General features: G+C 41.5%; 1 protein-coding gene across 16 annotated transcripts in view; it reads left to right on the top strand.

Annotated features, from left to right (window-relative positions):
* LOC114154305 (unconventional myosin-IXa-like) overlaps positions 1-12,332 on the top strand; it is a 144,472-nt gene that overhangs the window by 112,210 nt on the left and 19,930 nt on the right. For all 16 annotated transcript variants that reach the window (XM_028033283.1, XM_028033340.1, XM_028033326.1 and 13 more), the window contains 13 exons: positions 1,736-1,857; positions 3,043-3,184; positions 6,161-6,356; positions 7,088-7,207; positions 8,701-8,776; positions 8,924-9,067; positions 10,073-10,112; positions 10,193-10,315; positions 10,769-10,849; positions 10,932-11,042; positions 11,127-11,249; positions 11,337-11,486; positions 11,912-12,216. In XM_028033283.1, coding sequence (XP_027889084.1) covers positions 1,736-1,857; positions 3,043-3,184; positions 6,161-6,356; positions 7,088-7,207; positions 8,701-8,776; positions 8,924-9,067; positions 10,073-10,112; positions 10,193-10,315; positions 10,769-10,849; positions 10,932-11,042; positions 11,127-11,249; positions 11,337-11,486; positions 11,912-12,216 — 1,733 coding nt within the window. The remainder of the gene's footprint in view (positions 1-1,735; positions 1,858-3,042; positions 3,185-6,160; positions 6,357-7,087; positions 7,208-8,700; positions 8,777-8,923; positions 9,068-10,072; positions 10,113-10,192; positions 10,316-10,768; positions 10,850-10,931; positions 11,043-11,126; positions 11,250-11,336; positions 11,487-11,911; positions 12,217-12,332) is intronic.

Below are 12,332 nucleotides of genomic sequence, written 5' to 3' on the forward strand. Positions count from 1 at the left end.
TCTGCTCTGTTTTTTGTGACTGGCGGCCTAAATGAGTGTATTACAAATGAGAATGTTTTTCAAGACCAGTATTTGTGTTTTTGGGGCTGTGATCGCTGTCATGCAGTCACAGACATACAGTCAGTCTAGTTACCTAAACAAAAAGTAATACTTTTTTTTTACCACATTAGTGCCAAAATATTGTGATCAAACTTTAAGTCCATCCTAGCACTCACTTCTAGTTCACTTGTTAATTTGTGTTCAGTTAGTAGCCATGTCCAGGCTTAGAAAAAAACCATCTTTAGCAGCATGTTCTCTGGTCTTTCCCTCTTTGTTGAGCATGTTTGGTCAACCTCTATTTTATATTACCTTTATTTGGGCCTCTTGCAATTTTCTAAGAGGTGTTATTTCTTCACATAAGAAGAATGAATGCATTTTACCTCAATTTAAGGTTTTATTTTTAGCTTAGCGCTCATTCAGGGCCCAGGTCTTATAGGGCTGAAAAATTAGCAATTAGCTGTCTTGTTTAGATTTTTAAGTTTTTTTTACTATTATTATTTTCTGTTGATTATCCTGATAGCAGTTCCCTACTCAGCTCACTGCCTTGCTACCGCTGATCGTTTTGAGCTTGCCTGGTCTTGGTTTCTGTCAGCCGTCCGCTGTGACCGGTGAGCTGCCGGAGCGAGAATTGTTTACATGCCTCTGTCAAATGTGCCTGAACACACCATCCTTGCTTGCAAAGGGGAACTTAACACACAATCCAACCCGCACATTTTTATTCCTCCCTTACTTCACATCCAAGCTGAAGGAGTCTGTGTCTCTTTCCTCCCTGGGGACAATACGAGGACATGACCAGAGCTGGAGCCGGTCTCCAGAGGAAAATAGCTCTGCGGGTCGCTTTGACTGACTTTTAATATGCTGCAGGGCCTTTTAAATTGTTCTGATTTGGGATTTTCGGTGCAGTTAAATCTTTTTTTATTTTTTCTCTGGGTTTCAGGTTTGATACCATGGAAAGAATGCATAGATATGAAACATTTTTTACTCCTGTTACTTGCTGTTGTCATAGTCATTGTCTCAGGTTTTGACTTGAAGCTACTTGAATCTGCTTTAGTAAATATCAGTGGTGGCCACCGCTAACTAAAACGTTAGCTGTGCTAAATCTAAAGCACCAATCATAGAGATTAGTTAAGCTAACGCTAAAGCGCTACGCCAACACGGTATCTAGCTAAAGTGCTAACTTCCATCCTCTCTTGAGAGACTGCAGCCTTTGAGCGACACTTTAAGTTTGACATTATAATTTACATTTCACAAAGGCCTTATGCGTTGTATTTGTATTTATATCTTCTTCTGTACTGTCTGTGTTTTAATTTGTTTCTGTACAGTTGTTAACGGAAACTCCAATACGGATGGCAAACTTTGTTCAACAGAACGTTTACAAAACAGCCGGGTATATTAGTTAATTAGAATGTATATGGAAAACAATATTTCAAGGGAAGCTAAGTGTGCTAATGCTTTCAAAGTTAGCAAAAACGCTATACAAAAAATTTGCTAAGCTACTAGTGTATTAGCGGATTAGTGTAAGTGTGCCCACCACTAGTATACCATGAAAGAGCTGCCAAGTGAAACATATAACCTGGGGAATTGTCTTTAATATCTCCATAGCGACCAGGTAATGACATCATGAGAATCAGTTACTAGGTTATTCACAGCTTTATGTTTTTCATTAATGGAGGTCATTTGTCACTTTTGTTTCCAGGAGGAGTACCGGGCTGAGGGCATCACGTGGCACAACATTGACTACAGCGACAACAGCGGCTGCCTCAACCTCATCAGCAAGAAACCCACGGCTCTGTTCCACCTGCTGGACGAGGAGTGCAAGTACGTCTCAGCTGTGGAGTCTGACAGATTCTCATTCAGTCAATGTGAAAACAGTGGAGGGGTTTAAACATCAGGGTCTGGGCTTTACTGGAGGGCTAGAGTTATTGAAAAACATTGAAGTGATTGTCAGAAAGAGCAGGAGCTTCTTAAAGAGACAAAGGCCCAATTTAAAGGCATTCAATTGCAAAGTTACATTTCCTTTAGCTCATGTTTGATACATATAAACAGAAAATTCTGTAACTGAAGGTTAACATAGTTGTTTGTTTGTGCTATAAAATGGCACTATGTGCCTGAAAAATACACCACCCATTTAATACACATCTGTGCTTCAAACCAGTAAACTGTCAACTTTTTTTTGTTGTTGTTCACTTCAGGTTAGATGTTTACAGTTTCAGAACCTGATAAAGGAAATATTGTTTTCATAATGTCCTGATAGGTAAATCTTCGACTTAAATAAGGGTGTACTTTTGATCTTACGCAAACTGTGATGTGCTCCATGATTCAGTTCTTGTATGACTACGTTTTACTGAGCAAGTTTTATGCTAACAGACTATAGGGAGAGAAGAGAAGATGCTTAGAGATCTCATCACTCACAGTTAGTGAAGCTAGCAGGGGTCCGGGGCCTCTTGAGAGACAGATTAGGTTACCGCCATGTGGGAGCGGGGAGGTGGGGAGTACCAGACTTTTCAACCCCTGAGAATATTCTTTAACCTGCAGTGTTTTTACGAGGTGACGGGAGGAGAGGTTTAGATGATATGAAACATCTCCTGGAATGTTGATCCAGCCAGCGAAAGGTTCGTAGCGGATGGGTATAAATGCCCATGAATCAAAGGTGAAACCACCAAAGAAGAATGTGCAAAAAAAGGGGGGACTGGTCAGATTTGGGCCACAATGGCGAGTTTGTGAGGGAATATTTTCCTTGCGTGTTTGAGGAATGAAGTTTTCTGAATCCGCTTTAGGTATTCCTTCTTTTGATTCGAGCTCCCGTTGAAAGACGTAGGGCATAATTCTCCGCGGGTAAAAAGCAGATGAAACATGAACTTGACCAAACATTGACTGTAGGTTGAAGTTGAGGGAGCTACCGTATGTCGCTTTGAAATTTTTCTGTCTGTTCCAATTGTTCGACGCTCTCAAGGCTTGAGCTTACCCGCGGCAGAGATTACACGTTAAAAACTGTCTGTGTAGTTTCCCCCAGGCCTCCAATCAGACCTTGCTGGACAAGTTCAAGCGTCAGCATGAAGGAAACAGCTACATCGAGTTCCCTGCCGTCATGGAGCCCGCCTTCATCATCAGACACTACGCTGGTAAAGTCAAGTATGGAGTCAAGGTGAGATGTCTTCGCCTGAGCACAGCGCTATCCACGCTTTTTGGTTTCCCTGGTAAAGAAGTCTAAAAACCACAAAATAGGTCGAATGAGTCCTTTGTGTTTTTGGCTCCAAAGTTTTTTAGAAGTAATAGAATTTAAAGGGTATCTGCACATTTCAGCAAGTCAAATTTAAGACTTATAAAGACCCCTTTAATGACTTAAATTTAAGACTGAAAAAAGAAATAAATATAGGAATGGTTGGGAGATCCAGCTGTATTACTACAATCAGGAACAGCATAAATTGTCACATTTCTGGACCACGTTTGTGGCCTTTAAGGCTCTTCTCACGCAACCTTAACCCGTATAGCATCTAGCTTAAACGTTTTTTTGCACAGAATACACCTAGCCTAGCATGTGTTGGTAACAGAAGTGAGCTAGTGGCAAAAACAAATGCCATCCAGCAAACTGGCCATACATTTGCAGTTACCCATTACAGATGCAAAAAAGCTAGCTAGCTTGCAAGGATATATTAGCAGCTACTTAGTGGTAGCCGCAACCACCTGGAGTCAGAGAACGCAATGAAGATGTCCGAGTGCGACTCAAAACTTTTGCCTGATAGAAAGCTATATATACACGACAAAATTTAAGACTTGTGATTAATGTATTTTATGGCTAACTTGCAATTTATTTTAATTGAAGACATTTGAGACTTTAATTTTAGATTCTCATATTTTAAACTTTTTAAGGATACACATATTTTTTAAGCAGTTGTTCTGATTTAGGTTTGGGGACTTAGGTTTTTTGTCCACTGAAGCATTTTTGTGTTATTTTGCTGTATGTTTTAAGTTATTATCCAGCAGACAGACTCAGTGATGACCCGTTTTTAGTTTTATGACTGAATGCACCAAATTTTTATTTCAGGTCTCCCACTATTTTATCTTTATGCTGTGGCAAAGTGCCCGGGGCCTTTGGAAGAAAATGAGTTAAAATATGGAGTATTTGTTGAAAAATGTTTCAATTGGCATGTTTGTCACAAGTGTGACACTTGTAAGAATAATTATATCTAAATATTTTTTCACCTCTTGAAAGATTTATTTATTCAATTGTTGTCAATGAGATATATAGCACAGAATGCAATACATAATTACCGGGGATGTCAATATTTTATTATTTGTGTTGGGAGTTTCAGACCATTTTACTGCAGCTGTCCTTTGTGAAGGTTTTTAGCTGCTTTCAGAATGGGGAAGCCTGTCATTGCCAAAACAGTGATGAGATACAGCCAAGAAATTTGTGAGAGAGGAGTGGGGGGGGGAACACATTGAGGGTTTTTATTTATTTTTTATACATCTTTTCTATTTTTTGTTTACCTGGATCCAGGACTCGGTCATTTGCTACTGTCTGCAAATTGTCCTAAATGTCAAGGATGTCAAAATCGGAGACCCTAACATCCTAAACAAATAAGGTTTCCCTTCTGACACCCAAAGCCTCCAACAATAAAGCCATGGGCTACAGTGTAAGCGCAGAAAGCAGCAGCACTTCTACTTGGAGCGCTGTCGGCCCGTTTTTGTGGGCAGATCTAATTCTCGGTTTCCCAGCTGTGCGCTGATAAGAAGCACATGTGCTGGAGCGGGCTGAGCGGATTGTTGTTTGACCGTATGATAGAAATCCATAACAGCTGGTTATCACTGCTGTGGAGAAGGAATCGTCTGCTGAGGGCTCCGGCGGTGAATCGAATGTGATGCCGGGCTGACTTCCATCACGGGAGGAAGGAATCGTTTTTTTAAAAAAAATAAAAATTGAAATTTACCTTTGTTATCAGACAGAAGGGTTCAGCTTTTTTGTATTTTATTTAATTTACAGCTTTGGTTGTTTGGTCATGAATCCGTCGTATTCTCCTGGAAGCCTCGTTCGTTTGTTGTAAACTTGACATTTGCTCAAAAAGGTTTCTTAGGGGAAAAAAAAAAAAAAATGGAGGAGGGAAAACAGCTGCTGGCTTCACCCACCTCAACATAAGAGCATGAATATGTAAGCGTCTAGCTTATCTGGAGAATTCATAACAGTCGATAACCAAAGCTTCAACACAGATGTTGAACTTTATTCTATTGAAAGTTTACAAAACAGCCAGGTAAATTAGTGCTTTAGAGTTTTGGGGTGGCTAAGTGTGCTAACATTTTCAAAGTTAGCAATAGCGCTAAACAGAAAATAAACTCTGCTATTTGCTATAGTACATTTATATTGATAAATTTTATTATGATTTATTTAATTATATATTTATTTTATTATTATTGGATCCCTGCAACAAAATATCACTCAACATGTACATTTTAAATGTACTACTGAATGACAATGCAGTCGGCCTATGTCTGTTTTTGGCTTCATCCAGGATGCTTTTAACTCTGACCAGCTTCCTTCTCTCTGCAGAAAAAATAAATTTCCCAGCATGATGCTGCCACTCCCATTTTTTTGCTGTGGGAGCAGTGCTGGATTTCAGTACATATAACATTTTCCATATTGGCTGAAAAAGGGACATTTTAGTCTCATTTAACCACAGCGTCCTCTTTCACATATTTATGATATATATTGAGCTGAATATTAAAGAGTTTTCTTTACCTCATGCTCTAAATGTTAAGTGAAAGGAATAGGTAGAGTAGCTCGGCATGCTGTGAAAGAACCAAAGCGGCACAACTATTCTTTTAACTGCAATTCCTTCCCCGTAATTATGAAGAAACATTTGGCCATGAGTAGTTGTAAACTGTGCTGCCAAATGTTTTTCCACTGCTTAGCAAACAGGAAAAACGGTTGCCATTGTTTGGTGCGATGCTCAGGCTGCAAGGTAAAAAGTTTACCATGCCAAAGTTTACAACACAAAACAGGTTTTGTGTTGTAACATCATTTTTCTTGTTTTCGCAGCAAAACTTGTTGCTTTAAAAGTGAAAAAGACAAACTGGACAATTAGCCCTCCGTGTTGCTAACATGCTCTTGCTCTGTTTCATTCAGGACTTCAGGGAGAAGAACACTGACCACATGAGGCCCGACATTGTCGCCTTGCTGAAGAGCAGCAAGAACGCCTTCATCTGCGGCCTGATGGGGATCGACCCGGTGGCAACCTTCCGCTGGGCCGTGTTGCGGGCCTATTTCAGAGCCGTTGTGGCTTTCAGGGAGGCCGGCCGCAGACACACCCACAAAAACACAGGTGACCCACAGTCGACTATGGAGCCAGAGGAAGTTTGGTCATGAATGAGCTAGAGCTTATTAAAAAGAAAAAGGATTCATTAGTTCAACATATGAGTTATTGATAGGAATTTCTTTAGAATCCTGTACCTATGGTTTTACCAAGCTAGCAGTTTATGCATATTTTGTGTAGCTAACCTTTAAGACTTTTTAAATGTTCACATTATGTTGTTGACCTAACAAATCTGCATTTTCTTCAATAAAAATTGTTTTTTTTATTAAAATGATCCAGGACGCGCTGCTCAGAAAGCTGTTTGTATAGAGGAAAGCTACACAGAAAGCAGCCAAAACGCTTGTCAATAAACTGTACAACGTTCAAATCAAAGTGCTGTGTTTCAAAACTTGATCTTACACAACTAAATTGGAATGGGTGAGAAATACGTCTTAGGCACTGTTATCAACAAGTCATATCAAAATGGAGAGAAAACATGCTAATGTTAGCCTAGCATTTCAGAAAACTACTTCACATGAAAACAGATGTGGGTTTATTGGTGCTCTAACTGTGTTGAGTCTCATATGTTAAGAGACAAACAGTAAACCAATGTGTGTTTTCTGGACTCATTATTGTCAGTTTAGTATAAAAATAAAAGTTGACGTTTTTTGTTTTTTTGTCTTTAAGTGCACTCAAGTTTTACATGAGCAACAAACAAAACATGTTGCCATTTAGCCTAACATATGTCTTTTGTGTTTTAGGGAATGATGCAGCTGTTCCCTGTCCTGTAGTCAAAACTGTTGACAGCTTCAGCTTCATTCATCATCCGGTTCACCAGCGGAGCCTTGAGATCCTTCAGAGATGTAAAGATGAAAAATACAGTAAGTTGACAGTAAAAATGACCCCTGTTGTTTTTGCTAAACTGGGAAATAACATTTATATAAACAGCCGCATTAACTGAATGTTAATGATCTACATTAAATATATTAAACAGACTCTGTTTACAAAGCCTCTATTTTTATTTTGTTTTATCTTGGATTATTTTAAGTGAGATTTCTCACATCTCACAAGTGTAGAACAGATCCGCCTCTTCCAGTCCAAAGCTATTTACTTACAATTCAAATCCATCTTAACTAATTGTCAAGCTACACTGGAAGAACGTTGAGAAAAATAGATTTTTTTTTTTATTGCCTTCAGTCTCTCATTATTCCAGATTTTTCAACAGCAGTTAATAGGGGATGTGAATGTGAAGCCCTCTGAGTTCTGGATTCATTTACTCTCCTCGAAGCAAAGCTCGCGCCCTGTAATGCCCCCACGCACGAGTGATCGCACAAATGAGGCAAGCATTTCTTCGCCGGCGGAGGTTAATAACAAGCACAGATTTTCTGGTTATGCTCCTTCATTGGTGGGTTTAGCTGCAGTCAGAAGACGAAGCCGCGAATGCAGCTTGCTTCACTGCTTTTTTCAGCCGTGCAACACAAAATATAAGACCCAGTGTAAATCAGGAGGATAATTAGATTTAGTTGCTTGGTTTTTTTTAAATGGACCTGGCTTTTAAGCATAGTTTATTCATTTTCAACAGGCTGGTCAGGTTCATCTCAGAAACATAAATCCTAACCCGCTTCATCCACTCTATGACTAATTTAAATTGGTTCCTTGTCTTGTTGGAACCCCCATGTCAAAGTGTCAAACATCAAATCTGATAAATTCTGGAGGTAGTCCTCCAAAATCATAATTCCAGTCATTCCTCCATATGCCGCCATCATCGTGCTTCACAGTTGGTAAATAATGTTTATGTGTCAAAGTGTTTAAGAAACACTTTGACTTCTCCATAAATGCTTCTTGTCATTGTGGTGAAGTAGAAAAACCTTATCTTGTCTGGCGACTGAGCATTTCTGCCAGAAGACTTTCAAGGTTTGTCCATGTTGCTTGAAAATGTCGACGTTGGAGCAGCAGCTTCCTTCTTGGTCAGCAGCCTCTTGGTCCATGTTGATGTTTAACTGTTGTCAGTCAGACTGGTGTTCCAGCCGCTTCCAGCTCAGGGTCGTATCAAAGCCTTGGTAGGTTCTACGCAATTGCTGTACAGCCCAACTGAGTCGTTTTTATTTATCTGAAGGTGACCTTTTGAGTCGGGTTGAAACTTTGTCGTAACGGAACAATGATCCCACACACACATTAACGCTGGTTTCAGAACTGACTGACCTGGACCTAGCCTGGTCGTTGCCTTCCTATGCGCTCAGTTCTCATCTCCCTTCTCTCCATTTTTCTTTTTATATGTCTTTGAACTTGTTTGGCATTTGATCATTGCACACTGGAAGATACGGCCCAAACAAATCCTCAAAAGCCTTTCCACCTGTGATCTCTCCAAATCCAGGTATCGCTCGGAAGAATCCACGAACGCCTTTGTCGGCTCTTCAAGGCACCAACGCCCTGAACGAGAAGGCCAGCTGGTGAGTACAGAACGTTAATAATCCACTCCTGAATTATTAATAAAATATCCAGTTACTCTATCCTGTAAGCTGACTGGAAGTGGAATGATATTATTACTATTATTAGAATCAATGCCACGCCCTTACCGTGCCGCTCTCTCCCTGTAGGGATGGCTATGGCGTTGGGTGCAACGGTCGCGGCTCGCGATCGGGTTGCGTCTCGTCATCAGGAAGCCCCGCCCTGGAGGAAGAGGGCATCTTCCTGAACTCAGGCAGCAGCAAGCTCCTGGAGAGAGCTCAGGGCATCCTACTGTGAGTCAAAACCAGGGCGCATCCTTCAAAAATCTTACATTTATTCATCTAGAATTAAGACCTTAAAATGTCTGAAATTCATTAAAAAAATTAAGTCAGCCTTCAGTACGTTAAATTTTGTTGTCAGGCAAAAGTTTGAATCACCTGTCGTGGGGGTGGGCGATATGGACTTTTTAATCACAATATTTTATGGTACTGTTGTGATATCCATAAAAATGACAATAAGAGCAATTTATTACTTGTTTCTTTGGGTATGATTGTGACTGCGTAATACAGCAATCATAGCCCCACATACAGAAATTCTGCTGTTGAAAAACATTAACATTTACAATATGTTTCTATAGAACACCAGTCTCATAAAGAAGTGTGATTTATAAATAAACTGCATGCGGTAGCTGTATTTGATCTTTTCAATCTTGTAGATATTTATTGATAATCTCAGTGAACAAACTGTGGAGAAAACAGAAAACTAACAATCCCGATGATATGAGGACATCATTAAACATCATTAATTGGAATTTATGTTGACAGCGATAAATCAAAATTTGAGTCAAGATGACAAATTTATCACGATAAATGATGAACAATACAATAAACGCCCACCCCTGATCCGCAAACTTCGACTTCATTGCATTCTGTGACTCAACGCGGTTGCGGCTAGCTAACTAGTTGTTGATTAACCCTTGCTAGCTAGCATGTCTCACTCCATCATGGGAAAATGTAACTGCATCGCCATTGGCTGCACAACATTCGTCTCACTTCTGTGACCAACCCAGACGATGCTAGGTGCATTTTGTGCAAAGTAGCTTGGCTCGACTGCTATGTAAAATATCTAATTTCCTTTTGTGCATTTCTGTCAGGTCTTACATTTTATTCCTAATTGTCTTAAAAAGCCTCCAATTTGAGTCTGAACCAGCAGAAACACTGAAATCACAGGATTGCTCCTACATAAACATCATCTACTAGTTTGTTTGTGCTAATTAAAGCTCTGCCTCTCTTATTTAGGAGAAACAAAAACTGCAAAAGTAAACCAAGCCTTCCCAAGGTAAGAGACTGACATGACGGCTGGGATCTGTTAGCAGTGTTTGACGAAGCTTCATGTGGTTCCTGTCTCTGTGTGTGCAGCACTTGTTGGACGTGAAGTCTCTGCGCTATCTGAGCAGCGTGACGCTCCATGACCGCATCACCAAGTCTCTGCTCCACCTGCACAAGAAGAAGAAGCCGCCCAGCATCAGCGCTCAGTTCCAGGTCAGTGCTGCTGCTTCCCCCTGCTGGGAGTACTGGTGCACTGCACCACACGGGCCAAGAGCTCTGACTACAGCCATGCAGTCATGCAAGACTGATGATGAAGCTTTTAAACAAACCTGAGAGATGAAAGACGTGGATTCAATGGATAAATGATGGAATGATTAATCAATCAATCACATTGATCAATGTATAAACTGATGAATGGAGGCACAGATGGATGAACAAATAAAAAAACAGAGGGATGGACGAATGGATGGATGAACAGATTTGTGAATGAATAAACAAACAAATGGATGGTGGACTGATGGACAGATGGATGAGTGGATGGATGGACAGATTTGTGGATAAATAAGCAAACAGATGGATGGTGGACTGATGAATAAACAAATAAATGGATGAGCAGATTGTTGGACAGATGGATGGATGTTGACCTCTGTGTGTTTGCGTCGTCAGGCGTCCCTCACCAAGCTGATGGAGACTCTGGACCAATCAGAGCCGTACTTCGTCAAGTGCATCCGCTCCAATGCAGAGAAGGTATTTCCTGCAGCTCACTCAACATCTACGCACTCACCATGTTTCCTTCACACCAAACTTTTCTGCTCCTCGTCTGCCTCAGCTGCCGCTGCGCTTCAACGACAGCCTGGTGCTCAGGCAGCTGCGCTACACCGGAATGCTGGAGACGGTACGGATCCGCCAGTCGGGATACAGCATCAAGCACACCTTCCAGGTAACCCTGTCCCGCCATCATTCTGAACATGCTACACTGTTAGCAGTCACTTTTCAGATCTCTCAACTGTCTGTCGCCGTTCAGGAGTTCGTTCGCCATTTTCATGTGCTGCTGCCTCGAGGAACGAGCCCCACCAAGTCCGGGATCCGAGAGTTCTTCAGACGGATCCACCTGCCTCCCGCCGGGTACCAAGTGGGCCACACAATGGTGCGTCTCCTGGAAGTCGGGTTTCCGTCTTCTCTCTCTCGTTTCTGCCTGATTGTAACATTTTATTTTATTTTTTTACTCTGCCAGGTGTTCCTGCGCGAGGCGGAGCGACAGCGTCTGCAGACCCTCCTTCACCAGGAAGTGCTGAGGCGAATCGTCATGCTGCAGCGTCGCTTCAGAGCCGTCCTGGAGAGGAGACACTTTGTCAGCATGAGGCGAGCAGCGCGCGTCATCCAGGTGAGAAGAAGAGAGAGGGATGTTTGGGTTCCTCTCTCTTCTCATGGTTTTCATTTCCTGGCTATTCTCTACTTAGTGTTGTTTTTGGTCAAGACCTTTCAAGCCAACAAAGACTGTTCTCGAGAAATCCTCTGGATGGTCATTCATTGTTATTAATTTCAGAAAATAAAAGGAGCAGTCCCTGCTGTAATATGTAGAATACTATCACAAGACTATTAAGAACACTAATAAATGACATCATATAAATGTGAATTGAAACCATTTTTATTTTTAGTTCATTTGAATTGTTTTTATCTGAAAAGTTTTGAAAATGTACCTTTAAAACTCAGAATTTTATGTTGGAAGAAGTGAACAAACCCGGTTCTATCCTTTGTCTCTCCATTATTAACCTACCCCTGCTTTTCCGTCTCCATGGCGATCTCCAGCGATGGTGGCGTTCGTGGCTCCTCAGTCAATCTGGCGTGGACTCGAGCTTTGAGGAGGCGGCAGTGGTGTGTCTGCAGTCAGCGTGGCGCGGATACAGGGAGCGCAGGCAGTTCCTGCAGCAGCGGGCATCCGCCGTCACCATACAGCGCAGCTGGAGGAGCTGCCGCCGGCGCCACTGCACCCAGGCGGCCGTAGTCATCCAGACGGCCTGGAGGCAGGTCAGGGAGAGGAACCGGTTCTGTAGGGCGCGCAGCTCCGTGACGCAGCTGCAGGCCGTCGGCCGGGGATACCTGGCTCGAGTCAGGTGGGTGGAGATTTGGATGTCTTTAAGATGATCTGGTATTTCTATTTCTAATTTCTAAATTACAATAAACTAGTTAGAATAAAAAAATTTAGAACTTGCCACACTAGTTCAACTGT

Source organism: Xiphophorus couchianus, chromosome 2 (genome assembly GCF_001444195.1).
Source record: "Xiphophorus couchianus chromosome 2, X_couchianus-1.0, whole genome shotgun sequence".
In the NCBI taxonomy this organism is placed as follows: domain Eukaryota; kingdom Metazoa; phylum Chordata; class Actinopteri; order Cyprinodontiformes; family Poeciliidae; genus Xiphophorus; species Xiphophorus couchianus.